Source organism: Magallana gigas, chromosome 7 (genome assembly GCF_963853765.1).
Source record: "Magallana gigas chromosome 7, xbMagGiga1.1, whole genome shotgun sequence".
Classification (NCBI taxonomy): domain Eukaryota; kingdom Metazoa; phylum Mollusca; class Bivalvia; order Ostreida; family Ostreidae; genus Magallana; species Magallana gigas.
The window spans coordinates 44,146,706-44,166,017 of record NC_088859.1 but is presented as its reverse complement, the minus strand read 5'-3'; the positions used below and the strand labels follow the sequence as shown (position 1 = coordinate 44,166,017).

The following is a 19,312-nucleotide window of genomic DNA, read 5'->3' as shown; positions in this document are numbered from 1 at the left end:
AGTGCAAGTTACAGTCATATGACCTTACTTCCGGTAAAAGTGAAAGTTGAGAAATGTCAACAAACGACAGCAAATTGCACGACAGGTGTATATTTTGTAAGATTGCAAATTTACAGGACCCTGAAACAAGAATATTGTATCAGGTAACAAATTACAAGTTTGAATTACATGACTACATCCTCACAATTAAAACCCAGTCTTCGGGAACCTGTAGTGATAGCAGTATAAGCTATTTTAAAAGGTGTAAATATTGTACGTTCTGTTATCTCGTGACCCTTTTTACGCAATGCACATATTTTTTTATTATAACGTACCAACTTCCATTCGGAGCATAGTCATACACTGGCTTAAAGGTAAAATTCCCATGGGGAAATGCAATTGTGATTAAAAACTGGATGAAAACAATGTCCTGTTGAAAGTCGCAAGTGATTATTGTAATCAGCACTGTAGCAGGGAATTCCAAGGCGAATAATAACACTTTGGCGTAGAGGTGCGATCGTGGTGTCCCAATGGGCTGAAAGGGTGTGAATGGAATGTATAATATATCATGATAACATGAGCCCTGCAGATGCTAAAAGAATTTGCTCCATAATGTAGGGGACACTGCTTTCGCGTGATCTGTGTTTATAGTTATGATGAAAACTGAGTTACCCTTTGTTTAGACTCTTTTTACAGCTGTGTGGTAGGTTTTGTTGAAGCTATTCCCATACGTGTAAGCATTTTAACTGGACAAACAAGACTCTTATAGCTGATTTTTGTTTGACAACTGGCAATGTGTATTTTAGAAGATGCAAGGTCATTATAATATATTGGCACAATACTGACACAGTGTTATTGGCACAGTGCAGAGAATGTCTTAACTTAAGTAGCTGGCATAAGTAAATTAGATCTCATGGGAGTCACTACCAAAATCAAAGAAAGGAGAGAGACAGTAAATAATACTCCATGAATTGTCAGCACTTGACAGGTAGACATATCTACACTTTTTTAAACATTGATTATGCATATTGATATACAGTAGTTATATTTGTTCCTTCATACAATCAACTTTTGTCATTTCAAATTCTCTCTCTCTCTCTCTCTCTCTCTCTCTCTCTCTCTCTCTCTCTCTCTCTCTCTCTCTCTCTCTCTCTCTCTCAATTCATTTTTGCAGAATCATTGTTTGTTGAGATCTTTAAAGTGGCTCTATACACCACTTTTTGATGACGCAGTACGCAAAAAAGTAAATCTGGAAACATGCAATTCCGGTACTGGCTGATTTAAACTGTGGCGAACTGTATGGGAACCGCTCTTTTTAAAAATTAGTTAAATGAATAGATTTAATTTGATAATTGGAAAATTCATTACTTACAAGTAATGTGGTATATGACACCTTCACGTTGTGTGGTATTATTTATCGAAATAAACAATAAAATCAAGTATAATTTTATAAAGAGTTTCTTTGCCACCATCGATAAGTTGCACCGTAGCGCAGTGGGTTAGTGGGTTCACTAGAAAACTGTAGGTCTTGAGTTCGATTCCCGCTGGGAACAATAAATTTTTTAACTTTCCAAAAATTTCTAAAACGTATTTTTTGGTTGAATACAGTGAAAGAAAATTCTAAACCGGTGATAGTATATTTCAATTATAATTTACTTCAATACACATTAATATCGACACCTAACGGGGATGAGAGGGTTGCTTTGAACTTCTCTCAGGTTGGGATACATAAATCCTATTAGCTTAGTCAATGTTCCCCTTTATTTATTTTACTTAGTTTTGCATTAAATCGAATATACTTACTTATACAGGGTAAAATCTATAATGAAATATGTATGTATTTATCATTCCAACATTATATTTAGGAAATTTTCTTCAACTCAGAAATGAAAAGTCCCCAAGGCGTTTGGGCCTTGGGACTTAGGAACGATAACCCTTACCTGAGGAACTTTCATACCAAATAAAATTTAAAATATTTTTTGTGTTTATTTGCAATGGTTTTCATTCAATTTTTTATGTCACATTTATTAAAATATATTTTCTTATAACATCAAGCAACTTTTTCAGATGATTTGTCAACAGAGTACGAAAATATGAAAAATTATGTTTTGGAGAAATACTAAAAAAAATTGCAATAATAACATTTTTTCATGCTAAGAAGTGTTATATTTTTTTTTATGTGTCCGAAGGAAATATCCATCATATGACAAACAAATTTCTCTCAGTTTGTTATTAGCTGTCTTTTTAAAAAATATTTTACAAAAACACGAAAAAACATTAAAAAATTCTTTTAAAATACCTATAGTATCCCTATCATCATTTTAATATTTGATAAGTATATGTTTTGTGGCCTTCTATTGGAAAGTGGAATAAACTGTGGGTGTATAGAGCCACCTTAAACAATCACAGTGATACTTTACCAGTTTACACAATATCTGATACCTTACAGAATGAGGAGTTTGTGGTGTTTCGAGACATCAGACCAGCAGCTGATCATCATTATCTGGTCGTAACAAAGCAGCACATCAAAGACCCCAAACATCTCAAGGGAGACGACTTGGAACTTTGTAAGATTATTCAATATATACAGCCATCATCAAATTTTGTGTGATACAGTGATACTGTCAAAGAATTTGAAATAAGTATTTTACACTGGTGATAAAGCTTGTTCTGTGGATATTGATAGCAACAAGCCTGCTGTACAGTTTATGGAATATATGAAATCAATAGAATGATTCTAATGGCCATTTACAAATAAAAATGGTACACAATAATGTGTGTCATTGAAACTATATTCACAGACAAAATTGGATACAAACTTTTGTGACATTAAACATTTTAAGATATATTTAAAGGTCAAGTATAGCATTTCAAAAGACTCAAATGTCAGTGGCTCAAATGTTATTCTTCAACATCAGTATCTTGAATCCTTTGAAATATTGAAGTTTTTTTTGTTGTGCTCATCTTGTTCCAGATTAGAAAAAGTTTGACAGTAATACAATTAAAAAGGGTTTTTGAGGGAGTCAATCTGCATTACCAAAGCTCAATTTTTAGTTTTGCATTAAAGTATATGACCTTGTGTGTTTTGTTTGGTTTATTTATAGTGCTATAGTGCCTCATCATACTTTTGTTGTAGTGGTAGAAATAGAATAGATCCATCCACTTTGTTTTATCTCTTGACTTTGTTGTTTTACAGTGGAGCGACTTGTTGCCACAGGTGAGACTGTATTGAAGAATGCTGGAGGGAAGAGTGAAGAAGCAAGGTAGGCTTACTGATTGACCTATGTGGACAGGTAATAATCTTACCTGTGGTCATCCTTTACCAGGACAGGTGACTGTAATCTGCATAAGTTGCAAGTTATAACTCCTTGTTATGTAATTATAAATATACTGGTATGTCCATGTAGGTCAACTATACACACAGCCTCCTTCAAAAATGGTCTCGTTCTTTTTATCATGGAGTTAAAAAGGGTGCTTATTTCAATCATAAAACAAAGTTATATAAATTCAGTATTAGTTATATGTTTATAGATTTTTATTTGATTTTGTGATAGTTTATGTACAATTTCATTTATGTTAGGTTCAGCTTTTTATTAAGTGATATGCTGCTAAAGTTAGAAAAAAATCAGAATGACTATTTTTTCGTAATACATGTACATGTATTACCATATGGATTGAAAAACAAAAATCATTTTCCCTGCCTATTTGATGATAGATATATTATAAAGATGTACTAGATCATGAAAAATCAGGAAAATTTGCAAACTTCTCCATTCTCCATGTAAGAGGATAGATCTAACATTTAGGGAGTCACCAACTGAAATAAAATTGACTAATGCCAATCATTATTGCCAAGGTACCACTATAAGCAGATGCAGGGCTGACTGATTTAACTCTCTTGACAATTTTAAGGGTTTAAATATCTGGTTGTATGGCCTTTGTCGTCATTGGCACCTTCCACACCTATCTCCTAAAAACTACCAACTTTGATCTCAGCAAGAGCTGGGATTGTTTCATTCTGTATGTTCAGATTTCTGAGTTATCTTTCTTTTCTTACTCGTTGGGAGAAACATATGGAATACCTTAATCTATTAGTATGGATGAAAATAAATTAAATTCAAAATAAAACTACTGTTTTAAACTGTTCAAATTGTAAACCATTTGACAATAAATGTATTTAAAAATATCTTTTAAAGGTTAAAAATTGTAAAATTGCTAGCGGGTTTCCAACCTAATGACTTGCAGATCACTGGTTGGCATGTAAACTTATTGCGCTATGACATGAGGCATCAAAATTTTAAAAGGAAAAGTACATAAAGTTAATTGTTTATTTCAAAGAGAATAATATACAATATGGAGGTGTCCCATTACTTCTTAGGCATTGAAAAATGAAATGAATATATACAAGAATTTTGAGAAGTTGTACTAACAAAAATAAACTTCAAAACTCGGAATTACATCACAAAAAGCCATTATAATGGCGTATAAAGTAGTTAATACTTTAATAAGTGGTATTAACAGGATAAATACTCTTTGTTTTTAACCATGACTTTTATCTCGTAATTCTTCTTTCTAAAATCGTAGTGACGAATGAATTATTATCTTGTAATGACTTTTTACCCGCCGTAACGACTTTAAACAGTATAATTCATGTAAATATAATGACTGTAAATAGTATAGTAAATGTAATGATTTTAAATAGTATATTGCATGTAAATTTAATGACTTTAGATACTAGTAGTATAAAACTTGTAAAGACTTTAATAGTATAATGCATGTAAAGTAACGACTGTAAAAAGAATAATATATGTAAATGTAAAGACTGTAATAGTATAATGCATGTAAAGTTATGAGTGTAAAAAGAATAATATATGTAAATGTAACGGCTGTAAATAGTATAATGCATGTAAATGTAACGACTGTAAATAGTATGATGTATGTAAATGTTACGACTGTAAAAAGTATTTTTTTTTTTAAATGTAAATGTAATGAATGTAAATAGTATGATATATGTAAATGTTACCACTGTAAAAAGTATAAAACATGTAAATGTAATGACTGTAAATAGTATAATAAATGTAAATCTAATGACTTTAAATAGTATATTGCATGTAAATGTAATGAATTTAAATAGTATAAAACATGTAAATGTAAAGACTATAAATAGTATAATGCATGTAAATGTAACGACTGTAAAAAGAATAATATATGTTAATGTAACAACTGCAAATTGTATAATACATATAAATTTTACGACTGTTAATAGTATAAAATATGTAAATGTATTGACTGTAATTAGTTTAATACGTGTAAATGTAACGACTCTAAATAGTATTATATATGTAAATGCACGACTTTAAATAGTACATGTACAGATGTATAATCCATGTAAATTTAATGACTGTAAATAGTATAATACATGCAAATGTAACGGCTGTAAATATTAAATACTTTTAATGTTACGTATAATTATCTTAATCAAAAATCATAAAAAACGACTTTTTTATTTCGTAATGCCGACTACTATTTACATGAATTTCTGCCTTTTATCTTAAAATTACGACTATGTCGTGTTTTTTGGGGGGTTTTTTATTTGTGTATGTGGGTTTTTTTTATTTCACAACACTTTTGTGCATATGTTGCAATTGTTAAAGAAATTGTTATAATCATGATTTTTAGAGGGGTTTTGCAAGAAAACCATTAGCCTGTCGTCACATGAAGCAAAAGATCTATGTCAGAATCAAAATTCGTTGGCCACGCATGATCACCAATTTTCCATTCTTTCCAATTAAATAGAGTCCGACGTTGATGATTTAAAAAAAAAAAGCCTAACACTATTTCTTGTTGCTGTGTGGTCCTGTCGTCATGGTATCTGAGGTTAAAGATGGAAAAATGTCATATTAAAGCTTATTTGAGAATATTTTATGTGATATGGCATTAAATTTTGGGTTTCCTGGTTAGAATAGATTACGATTAAAAAAATGTGATTTTTCAAACGAAAGACGAAAACTTATTAAGAAATGCATATTTTCAAAGTGCTTCCACGGTACCTAATACTTTATTTGAAGTCACCATTTCTTAAGTTCTATGGTCGATACAAAGACAGCAAAAACAATCTTCCGCTAGGTCAAATGCTGACTGACGTTTTTCATAGTTATTGTTCAGCCATTATTAATCACCGAATTGCCTACGATTTTTTTTCCAATTTCCCGATAACGACCAAGAGCAAACGGTGGATTTGACGGTGAGCAGAAGATGCTCACACCCCCATGACCTGATCCTACCTCCTATTTTATAGAGGTCCGTGTTTGCTCTGGTTCTGTTTTGTATTTTTTCCTTTGGACTTTTTGATTTTGAACACTATTTTTCAGTTCGTTACCATGGCAACGGTTCTCAATTTTCAATCCTAAATTCTTTAATGTACAGTTATAATAGTGTGAAAAAACTTTATGATTGTCATTTTAATTTCAAATTTAAAATGAAATGTTGTGATATGAAATATAAATAAAATTGGTGACTATGCAAGACCAGACCTCTTTATGAATCTTTGATGTATATACAAATGCAGAATTGACAAAAAAACTTAAAGTCTTTTATCATTCAGAAAAAAAGTTTTTTGTAAATGTTCATACATACATACATTTTATTCTGATATTAAATGAAAGAATTGATTCCACAAATGTCTTTTAAGTTGCTTTTCAACAAAAGCTCTTTTATAAAAAAAAATACACCTTTCTGTCAGAAAGGCCTTGGACATCAGGTTCTCCCTTTTCGCAATGCTGCTATTGGCTGTCTATTGTCTTTTGTATTAGAAAAAACCAAAGATGTGATAATTTCGAGGATACTTTATTTTCTGTCATTGACATTTTAGACCTCAGTATTTTGCAATAACATCAGCATTTTACGGAATCTGCTACCGCCGCCTAATAGTTAATTAGTCACACACACGCTTTGATATCAATTGGTGTGTCAGGTTTTCTCTAACGTTCTGTTGAGTACAGAAAAGGAGTCAAATTTGACGTAGGACCCTACATTTACAGACAAAGGTAACAAATCAAAGCCTACAAGATACTTCCTGAAGATATTAATAATATAAATGATAAGGAAACCAAAGTGAAAATCACCTTTTTGTAATCTAATCTATAAATGCGACTTCATCTCATCGTTTAATTGGATGGGCATATGACAAATTTATGTTAAAATGTTGTCACTTGTATCGATTTTTTGTCCTCGGTCGCCGATGGGACAGCGAGAGAGGGCGAACACACCATGCTTTAAGGTGACACCCAACCAGCCTCTAGTGCAGGTTCACTGATTTGCTCTACTGCTGTTTGTGATTAAAATTTTGTACATTTGAAATTAAAGTTTACGTTAGAGAGAGAGAGAGAGAGAGAGAGAGAGAGAGAGAGAGAGAGAGAGAGAGAGAGAGCATAACCAGTAATTTCAACATCAAACAAAGCAAAGACAATAGTTTGTCAATGGACTAGTTAGATTCTCCTTTCCCTATACATGAAGAAGACACTGACAAGTGAAACTTGCTGGTTTACGTTGACGTTTGATCAAGAAAACTCTAAAAGTTAGATAGCGTTATGCTATGCTGTATTAGTTAACAAATATAACACTTCCCACTAACGTCTATTAGCTTAGGACAGCCTTTCTTTAGCGTAATCCACGACCATAACGACTTTTAAACCAACGTAGAGCTTGCAGGGGTTAAGCTCCTATTAAGTCCAAGCAAAAGAAAACGAGCTAAGCCCTTATTTTAGAACCCAAGAAATGTGTTGGAGCGTATTTTTGATGCTAGACCTTTTTAATTTTGAAGTCGTTATTGTAGTACAGTTGCTCGTGATCTCTTCTTATCTGTACCAAGTATATATAACTGAACCACCGAAATCTATGTAAATTATGAACTTGTTTACTGCTTTCACTGGAAGATAAATGTTATCTTGTATTGAAAATTTTGATTGCGAAAAGTTTGTTTCGCAGTGATATCACCTATTATAATGAAATAAAATTACTGAAATGAAATAAAACGTTTCATTTTAGAGAGATAAATTGTAAACTGAATTTAAACTGTAACCATAAATATTTGGAAATGTAACATCGGTGTAATGATTGTTTTAGTAGCGTTCTGCTTTAACTGCGCTTTACAATTCAGTTAAATGTATTTTCAACATTTAAAAAAATCATATATCCAATAAATGAGCTTAGTATATAACTAATGAAATGACTGGTTGTTGTGATGTCGAGTTTTGAAGCCTTGAAATGATTGTCCTAAGATTGTGATCAATTAATGATTCAAATAACGATGTTTCTGTTTTATTTTGGTGTCCACTCGCAAAACGCAAAATTTATCTGTGAAGGAATTCTCAATTCCAAGATTCTTCCAACTGTGTTTCCTACATTAATTACTAGTACGTTGTCTTTAAGTTTCTAAGCTCAAGATTTAAAAAGGAATGAAATATCAAAGAATAATTTGAAATATGCGGAAGAGATGGCATAAATTACTGGAGAGGAGACTTGCAGCTTGTGTAAAGGTGTCGTTTGTGGTAGGTCTGTGGCGAAACCGACAATCAAAGCGACAAAAATCGCACCAAACAGTCACAACAGGGCTTCGTTAATGACAATACGATTGTGACGTGAACTCGAGGGTTCACTGGTGCTGGTTGTTGTTAATCGAGAAGTTGGCTGCTTACACCGGTGTAGAAGTCAATTCTATTTGATGCGGTATTTTGTTGATTAAAGAATCTTATATACATTTTTTCATATACATGTACATTGAAACACTTAAATTTCTTTTACCAAATTAAATTCTTAGAACTGGTATAAACTTAATATAAATTTTGTTTTTTTACAAAGCACATATGTAGTAGAATTGTAAACAAAAAGATAAATAATGTAAATTAACTGTAAATTACATGTATGGGGAGGTCCCTTTTGTATTATGATAATATCTTCTGGTCTGATACACTGTCATTTTTTTGGTATTTTTTTTTTCTCTATATGGGTGTTGATTCAATTGTAACTCCATAAAATCCTAGCTGCGGTGAGTGATAATAAAAAAAACTACTGCACTTTTTCAAAATCTATAAATTTGAAAGTGTTATGTGAAAACTACATGTAATTGAGTTACTAGTATTTTGTCAAACCAAAATAATGACGGATAGACGGACGAGCATGTACAATGTAAACAACCCGACGCTTTTCTTTCCCGACGCTTTTCTTTCAAATTGTGTTATATTATATTGTTAAAGTTCAGATTGATTGAATTGAATTTTATGTCACACCTAGATTATTAAAGACAAAGTAACAGGCAAACACTTCCACTAAGAAACGACCGAATGCGGATTTATAATAGTTATGTTATACAATAATATCTAGTCCATACAAATGCCCAGAATATGTTAAATATTAACTGCGTACTTAATGAACACGAAGTAACAACTATTAAATTTTATATTTGTAGAATTGTTAATTTATTTTTTTTCTATTAGGGTTCAGAATGCAAGTTATAAATTCACTTGATTTAAGTACACATATATATTTAATAATTTGAATTACGTAAACTATATTTCATTTACATAAAATTCATTAATTTTGATATACTGGTAATTTATTAAATAGGGCAATTGTTCTTGTGAAGTTTGTACTTAAGCAAAAAGCTTGAAAAAAAATCTCCTCCAAAATTCAAAGCTCGACCCTAATTTTTTTTTTTGTTATTGAAAATAGCAAAAATTAAATACGAGGGCAAATGAAATTTAGACAACTAATAACTCACAGACCTGCAATTCCTAATCTTAATATCAGATCTGTCTTCAGGTGAACTATTCTAACTTTATTTACTAGACTGTTACAAGGTCGAAACTACATGTATATTGTATAACCCCATAACTGCACTCATTGCTCTAATTTGTTTCTCTTTGTTTACTTTTCTAAAGTATGAATTACTGCAGAATAAAACCAAAAACAAAACAAAACAAAACAAAAAACCCAACAACAATAACATCAAACAAACAAACAGAACAAAACAAAAATACTTTCTCACGGTCTTCAAAACTTCCAATAGCTCTTCATAACTGGTGACAATGTTTTGGTTATTATTGAGTGCCTTTTGCAAGTTCTACAAGAATGTCAGAATAGCGTTTCTAAGCCCGTGTTTTCTGTGAACAGAAATACTAGTAAAAAAGGATTGCCAAAACTTGGTAGGACCTTGCCGACTTCTGACTTTTTATATTTTCATGTTTTTCATTCCATTTTGATTACGCATTTTTTTAAAATTTATCTTTAAATGTGAATGTATAGCTTCATTGTTATTTTAAATAGTTTCGCCACTTTTGATTGGTTGTAAATTGAGTTCTGTATCCGTACACGGGTCGCCGGTCGTACATGTAAATATTCGTATGTATCTTTTTATCTGCTTCCTTCCTACTCGTCATTTGTCTTTGTGTCTATACAGAGAGGGCAATGGTAAAATAGCAGTAAGGTGAAACACGTACTGCGTGTGACAATAAGATAGATGATAATGCGGAAGTCTAAAGCAGGAATGCCGGAAGTAGGAGGTGAAATCAAACAATCTTCTCAAACATCATTGCTTTGCTCAGTGAAATAGGTATAAAAATTGTCAGCTATGGTTATTTTGAAGAAACTGACGTTTATACGTAAATTTGTGTTGATTTATGTTTAAATCCAAAAATATCATCCTCCATTTGAAGGAAGCCAATCACAGTTCGTTATATGCATCAAACGACAAGTTAGAAGAAATTATCGGTCAGTGATCATATATTTTACGTTTTCTTCGCTTAGTCATGAAACCCATTTGAATTTTTATTTCATTTTGTCACTTCAATGAATTTTGACATTTTGATGTTTATGCACAACTTACTTTATAATACGAAAACTCATCACAGGCTTTTCCAGTTTACTACAATATACTGTATTTTACTAGTACTTGTGCATACAAACCCCACTAAATATTAAGAATTTGTAATCTCATGAATATATTTGATTTACCAGTTGTCATTTAAATTGAAATTTTATAGAGATCTGACATTGACTTTTGAATTAACAAAGGAAGTATTTTGCTTTTAGCGTACTTTTTTGCAGAATCACGTTTTCCCTTTGTACAGGAGATACTAGTATAAACAGATTGTAGCTAGTCGTATATCTCAACAGTTACTGCTCTTTACCTTGATATACATGAATATTCTATAAATGTACAAAATCTTATCAAGAAAACTTTTTTAAAAACCCACTTTTGGCAAGGGGCGTCAAAGCCAAGCTAAATGTAAACTGTATTCTATAAAGTATAGTTGAGGATAAAACGCAACACGTTTAAGGTTGACGATTTCTTTAGATTTGTTGATTTTCGTACTATTTGATATTCCTAACTGTCATCAAGGATCAGTGAAGACCACTGTGAGTTTGCTTAAGAATAGTTTATAAGGATGAATTGAAAAAACATTCACCCATTTTTAAAATGTTAATTAGAATTCGCTGTCGTTTTGATCTTGTTTGAACACGCGGAAGACAAAAGAGAAATAAATTCTAGACAAGTAAATAATACGTGTATGTTATGTACGCTTTAATTTAAGTTTTTTGTTTCATTTTTTATTTCAAATCCTCATGTTGAATGACAGCTTATGAAAACATAAGGATGAATGTGTCTCAGCACAATTAAAATGATGTTAAAGCTTCAAAACTTTATCAAATGAAAGGTCAGACCTTTCAGTGAGGGATAATTCTTACCAAAACCCTTTTTGGACAGAGAGGTTCTGTAATGGGGTATGGTCAATTTGATATGGAAATAAACAGACAACAAATGACTGTTATTTCTCAAGTTAAAAAAGAAGCAATCTCAACGTTCGGAATTTTTTTAAGTTTGTCAATGTCCTAACTCTTGGAGCCAGAAAGGGGTCAAAATGTGGTTATGGGGTATTTCTAAAAAAAATTGGAAGAAATTAGCTTTGCCTAGAAATTGTAAAATGATATGCTTAAAAGTTAGTTAGACGTTTAAGTAAATGCAAGCCGTGATATGTCTTGGTCATTTATCATGGATATATGTTATTGTTTATATATCGTCTTCGGAAGAACAAGTATCTAAAGGTGAGGTTTAACGCAGCGGAACAATGTCTCTGTTTGTATGTAACGTATACATGTAACTTAAGTCTTGCGTCTGAAAATGGACATTGATAAACATCTTTAAACGGTGCATCATAATTATAACTAAAGTTTATTATAGTATTAAAGAACAATAGTTTGAAACTCTAACAAAAATGAGCGTAATATTTATTTGAAATTGCAACACCACTGAATGAGGTGTGCTGCATTTGAATACAGATGACTGAACCTTAATTTAACATTGGAACAGAGATAAGCTAAACATTGTAACACAGGTGTACCATTTTTGACTACAGTTAAACAGTGCAATTCCAATGCATGTACTAATTAAACAGTGCTTTATTTTAATAGTGCATCACAAATAGCTCCAGTTTAATGTCACCATTATTCTCTTATTTCATCGTTGAACAATCATCACTTTTATTCAGTTTGTCACATTTCATGCGACTTTTTTGTAAAATTGTCAATATCTTTTCCTTGTTTAGAATTGATAAATAACAATATGACTTGCATCATATTTTTAATGAGCAGACATTAAGTCTAATACTCACAATTAAATGCATATCGCATGCTATTCGTCTTACAGAATGCACAATTTGAAACCAAATAAGGAAATCAACTAAAGCATTGTAAGGTCGTTCAAACTTTCTGAAAAAAAATCACAAGCGGTCGTCTTCGTACTTCGACGTGCAATACGATTAACTGTGGTCAACCAATGGAAGTGTTTATGTCATCACGAACAACGACTCACAGCGGCCGACATTATCATAACCATGGCGACGAGATTACCTGGCAACTGGTTTTAAATCCATTAGGAATGATTAGTTCTGTAATTATTAAGGAAGTGGACTAGGTACACGGTGCAGTACTGGTACCTTATAGGTTGCTCTCAGGTAAAAACTGCGGTCAGTTGTTCTATTAGAATTTCTCAAAACTGCTAACCGAAACAAATATGTGAGACACATCTGTATAGTAGCTAAATTTCCAAAAAACACGCCCCAAAAGTGAGGAATTGTTTAATTAAAATGTTCTTTTTGTTCTAAACTTCTAAGGATTCAAATTATAATTTGCAAAATGGTATTATGAGAAATTGCATACTGTAAAAAAAAAAAAAAAGTTAAAGTAATAAGATAATTTGTTTACTCGTAAAGTTGATGTCTTTTATCAAATCTATATTTTCATTAATTATCTCTACATTCAGTTTGAATATATTGACAGCTACCAAGAAAAAAAAAACTATTTTCTCAAGTTTTGGTGGTATCAATCCCAAAGTGGTTTGTTAATTCTATGTGAGACTTTGACCATGGGTTTACTTTCTTAAAATGTTAAATTGTTGGGATAAAAAGAGATATTTTTTCTTATATATAGTGGATCATAACTTTAAGTTTTTGTTCATTGTAATTGGGTCGTTTTTCATTAGACCTTGATTAGACTATGACTGCAAAATAAAATACGTGCTTATTGCAGGTGCAATTTCATAAATTTAAAAATTGCACATGTTTGGAATGGAAACCGGTGTCCCTGTTGAATACAATATGTTCCATCGAATATACTGTACGATTTAGTACTTTAACAATCTTTGAAGGTGGGTATTTCTGTCATTTTTAGACATTTCAAGACATCTATCGCTTTAATTTTTAATGAATATCAGGATGCCGATGCGAAGTTTTTTCTAAACACACGTCTTCTTTGCATGTACAAAAATGCGGACCTTCGACAACTCTTTTGCTTCATAAAAAAATCTTTTTATCTTGTTAAGAAAATGGAGTGGTATAATCGGGTAATTGATTATTCGGCTGAACAAAGAAGAAGAGCTTTTTGCTCTGGCAGCGAATAAAAAAAATATATCGTCCATTTTTTCAGCTTGCAGCCGTACAATCATTGATTACATGTACAGCAACAGTTATGTACTACTGTCTACATCGTATACCAAGTCGTCGTCATTGAAAAAAATTATACTGTAAAATTCCTTATTTTACGCGAGTACCTAATCCTGCGGTTTAACCGGTTTGCATCAAATCGCGAGAACATAAAATTAATAGCGAACGCCGACGTTTTATCATAGTTCAATTTAGTTTACATGTGTCCGAAAAATAAAAGTGAGATTTTAAAATCCGCAAGGTGTACTTTTTTGCGATTTTACGGAACAAAATAAATCTACTCTAAAGATATTTTTTTTAATAATGTAGATCCGTTTGTTACTGATATGCAGAGTCCAAACAGATTGATATTTGATTGTGCGTGTCGAAACATGTCTTCATTCTCAAAATACGAGACTATAGTGCAATTTATATACCCTATACTCAATCTGTTGATTATGTTGTTACATTGTATGTACAATATAGTGATTGTACACTTAACTGTTCTATAAACAATTGATACACTGAGTTCTAAACATCTTTACAATAAACTGTTCTATTAAATCTGAACACTTTCTCTTTTAACCTAATGCTGTTTTTTTCTGTACAATTCGTGTACTAAAGTATACTAATGTAATCTTTGAATTAAAACAGTTGGGCCATCTCCGCACGGGAATTTTCCGTCCGCACAATGCACCCTGTAATTTTGAACTTGAATTAAATGATATGCCGTTTGTTCATCAACACATTTGTTATTAATTATTGGCAAGGATCAAGAAGCTACATGATTTTATATATTTGTTGATACTTTCCTTTCCAAAATGTCAATATTTATTTGAGTGTGTAATGTATTCAAGTTTTATTAAACTCTGACATTTCCCTTAGCTTTTTTATCCGTTACACTTTATAAATTTTTGAAAAGTTCAAGGTTTTTGCGCAGAAAGCTGCCGATATAAGAGTACAAATATCTGTTCTACAGAGTGTCTCCCTTATTTTTATGTCTGGCAAAGCATGATAATCTCTATGTTTTGTTTTTTAAAGGAAAAACCATTGTGTGTTTGGAAAAGAAAATATCTATGGCTTTTAAAGGGCGATAATGAAAGTGTAACTAACTCTCTGAACGCTATGATCTCGTGAATATGACAATCGGAAACTAAAAAAAAAAGCTTAAAACATGTCGACACCAGTACAGAGTAGATAACACCGATTTTGATTAAAGCATGAAGGACAAAAACAAGATTAGCGTCAGTTAACCTCATTTTTATTTTTATATTTTTGTTCTTTAATATGCAAAAATGCAACAGTCGCTACGTAATGCATTAATTACTTCGTCTGTCAGAAAAATATGTTTTTAGTGAAATATATAAAACTGAAAGAAATCAACGTCAAGTGTTTCAGTGGAATATTTATTGTGAAATGCGATTTTGTTATTATTATCAATTTTCTGTGTAACTCTATGAAGTCTTCATTGTTTTAAAAAGTGTATAACCAGAACGTAGAGTTTTAAGGAAACGCTTTAACGAAACAAAAAAAATAATTCTGCAAATTGACCTTTTAGTCAAGGAAGTCTAGTTGTAAGGTAGACGATTGTAATTACTATTGAAAATTATTGCTTCAAGGTTTTCTTGGAGAAACAATAAGATGTATAAAAAAAATGTGTTCATGAGCGTTTATTATGTCAAGAAATTTCAAGGTCTTTATATCATATACCTAGTAGTGTATCAGGTACTAGGGGAGACAGCAACCGGAAGTAGAGCTATGTCGCCTTCAGTCCGTCGTCAAGGGGATGTATTGCCCTTAAATTTAAAACTGCAAATCCCCCATAACTTGTGTTTTTACTGAGACAAGTTTGTCAATCAACGATAGAAAAAAAAAATAACAGCATCACAATGCACGTCGGGATACTTTTATTTAATGCTGAAAAATAAAAAATAATTCAACAAATAGCACCAAACAGTGATGTTGATATTCTATATATATTGTATGGTTTGTACGGTAGTAAAAGTAATCGCCTTCCCATTTCCTTCTCATTGTTGAAGTAAACATCGGTTGTATCGTAGAGTTTGATATGGTATCTAGCGCGATTGCTGTCATTTTTTCAGCAGATAAGCGGTATCCAACATTTTCTCGTTTTATTCTTAATTGTTACAAACGTAAACAAATTTCTTGTGTGGGCAAAAATGAAGTAACATTTTCAGTATACCTATGATTTTAATAATTTATTGATACACAGTATTTTTTCAGTTCTTATTACACACCTTGTGCTATACATATATGTATTAGATCAATCATGTCGTAAATTTTGAACTTACCGGGTGGCAGTAAATACAACATTTACAACATGATATCTAACTTTTGTATTTACTTCCACCCGGAAATTTCAATATTTACAACATGACAGTATCCACGCCTGGATTATCACTATAAAAAGAGAGTAGACTTGAGTTGCAAAAGTCTACAATGTATAATGAAATATTTATGATGAAAATATTATTTAAAAGTTATTTCCATAGTGATAATAATTTGAAATTTTACTTAAATTCTAATCTAGTTTATGATCACGAGGCGTGTCTTTTATCAACTTTTTTTCATTACGGAAAACAATGTTTCAGAATTACAAGATCACTAACAAATTATATGGCCTTGTGTATTCATTACCTTCTATATGTCTAGATAATTGTCGATCGGGATTTACTTATATTGATTAGAAATAAGATATTGTGTTTTCTGGTAGATTTGGGTTCCACTGGCCACCCTTTACGTCCGTAAAACACCTCCATTTACACGTCATCGCCCCAGTGACGTCAATGACCTTTATGTCCAGATTGATATTTCGTGAGGGGTCTTACTGGTTTGTGACGGTTAGTACCAACGTCAAGTTAATATTTGAAATTTAAATTGAATTTTTTTGATATTGATATTCACCAAAAAAAATTGTAATCTTTTGATATTTTCAGGCTAATTGGATGATAAATCGGTTGAAAAGCATGAGAAACGAAAAGACCGAGATACCGCCAAATAGCAGATCGAGTCTTGAAAATACGTGAGTGCGGGAGCCATCAATCAGACAGGAACAATTCAATGGATCGTGTGTAACCTTCAGAATGTGTCAACATTTAATACCAAGTTCAATTAGCTTCTAATACCAGTGAAATGTCAATGTTATTGTCTAAGATTTACGTGATTAAACAAAAAATGCAATCAGAACAAATATTTGATGTCGTTGAGCACTTTTATCACTCTCTGAATGTCAGGTCTGTTCTAACTTTTATGAACGTTTATGAGTGAGAAGATTTAGAAGAGTTCTTCCGTATTTTAGAGACGTGATGGCAAAACCCCATTTTTACACAACTGTTTCTATTTGTCATATGATTCAGTGATATCAGGATTGACTGATTTTTGTAGCGTTTATCATTTCCTGTAAGGGGCTTTGGTAAAATTGTCACTGATTTTCTGTTGTTTATCACTAGCTTGAAGAAATGACTGTTTAAAATGAAGCTTCACGTCTTTAATCTGAGAAATTGGCATCTCAGAAGTTGTACAGTAACAATTTAAATAAAAGTATTTTTAGTACTTTGTATCATATTGCACATGTATTTATCTAATTTAAGTGATATTTGTATCGTTGTTTGTGGGCCAAGCAAAGCATTTTAGTGCTTGCAAAACAGAGCATCTAAAACACTCTAGATTAGATTACTCACATGTCCCGATATCGATATTACTCGGTCTACATTTCGGCCTTTTGTGCACATTGTCATTATAAAGATATAGATATAGTAACTAATAAATTGATAATTTCTATTTTAGATATTAAGAAAATAAAATTTTTACAATTCCAAAGATTTACAAGTTACCTTTAGTAAGCTATTGATATGAATTTTGTCTGGAATGCAATTGCATGTGTTTGTTCACATTTAAGATTTGGAGACCTTTAGAGAAACTCGATCAGATAAATTTTTTGATTACAGAAAGGTTTTGACACAGGAAATTAGTTCAACATGCTAGCCACCCGCATCAACAAAGCGACGAATCCCGTACTCTTCTAAACGGCACGAAATAAAAACAAAATTTAAAGGTCACAGAAATAAAGAGAAACAAAATAGTTATCAGGGTTTGAAGATGTGATTCTTTGTTTTTTTTTACGATCTACATTTATCATGCATAATACATGACTAAGAAAATAATCTTTGTCTGAGACTATCAACATATTTATTATGGAGGAAACCTTTGCATGTACTTTTCATCAGGGAACATCTGTGGTTATATCTGCGTGAGCTTATCTCCATCTTAGGAATAGTTGATTAATAGGACGATTTCTTAATAAAGTCTTGATTCCAGGAAAATATTCCAGGATTACACTACAAACACAGTAGCCCTTTAATGTGGGCAGACATTGCTCTAGTCTTTCGGAATCAGGTCAGCATCGGCCGAGGCTGGTCACGCCAAAATAACTACGCCGCCAAAAATTCAGGCAAAAGTGCAGATGTAAATATAAGTTTACCATTTTAGAAGGATTTGCAGGCAGGTGTTTGGTTATATGTTTCAAAGGCGTTTTCTTTAAATGTTAGGTAATTTAGGTTTCTTTAATTTTTGACACCAACTTGATGAAATAATACTGGAATCCCTTGGAATAAGCACCAGAGTTCGTACCTGTCAATGGGTATTTACCAAAAATCCATCAAAGAGAGCGGAATTACACAGGTTAAACGCTCTACCTGATAACATAGTAATTAATTCCTCAATTTGAAAAATGTTTTACTAGAAAATGACCGCAAACGAAACCGTCCCACCTCTGGGGGTACTTGCCGAGGTGCTTGTGTTGTAGATACCCTGTCGCGTGACTGTGGCTCCGGGATCAAGTGATGCAGCCTTTTTAATTATTCAAATGAAAGTTTTAGTCTATTTGTAATCTACTCTGGGATACTTAAAACAAGACCCATGTTCCAGACATGTTTACTAGAATTTTGGGGAGTTGGAGTGTTTTTAAAAAATGAACGATCCTTTCAGTTGGTGTATGCAAGTATCCCTTTTTCACATTTAAAAAAAAAAATTTTTGGACTTTTATCGATGAATATTAAAATCAGACCAGTTTAAAACTGCAGATATATGTATGAATTTAAAAGATGATTTAATCGAGTGCTTCAAGTATTCCCATGGAAACAAATACTATAGGTGTAGTTTTTATCTTTTGTAATTTAATGTGTTTTATTTTTATTTTTATTTAAAAGTAAATAGCATAACCAATTGCTTAGAGATACTTTTTTCAACGAGAAGTGAAAGTTTTTTGCTGAAATTGTAGGATTGGGCAGCTAGTATATAAAGTATAGAGTTGTATTCAAGTTTGTCGGTAATATTAC

The 19,312-nt window shown here is 31.8% G+C and overlaps 1 protein-coding gene across 1 annotated transcript; it reads left to right on the top strand.

Annotated features, from left to right (window-relative positions):
* Positions 1 to 3: 3 nt before the first annotated feature.
* On the top strand, positions 4 to 18,058 carry LOC105327581 (adenosine 5'-monophosphoramidase HINT3). The gene is made up of 5 exons (XM_011428148.4): positions 4 to 143; positions 2,429 to 2,546; positions 3,176 to 3,242; positions 16,690 to 16,816; positions 16,913 to 18,058. The coding sequence occupies exons 1-5, from the start codon at positions 54 to 56 to the stop codon at positions 17,000 to 17,002; spliced, it is 492 nt and encodes a 163-aa protein (XP_011426450.3). The 5' UTR covers positions 4 to 53; the 3' UTR covers positions 17,003 to 18,058.
* The last annotated feature ends 1,254 nt before the right edge of the window (positions 18,059 to 19,312 follow it).

Excerpts from the sequence above, each read along its gene's own strand:
- LOC105327581 (XM_011428148.4), top strand. The coding sequence starts at position 54 with ATGTCAACAAACGACAGCAAATTGCACGACAGGTGTATATTTTGTAAG. Across the intron at positions 144-2,428 it reads AAACAAGAATATTGTATCAG|AATGAGGAGTTTGTGGTGTT; the intron begins GTAACAAATTAC and ends GATACCTTACAG. Across the intron at positions 16,817-16,912 it reads GGTCTTACTGGTTTGTGACG|GCTAATTGGATGATAAATCG; the intron begins GTTAGTACCAAC and ends TGATATTTTCAG.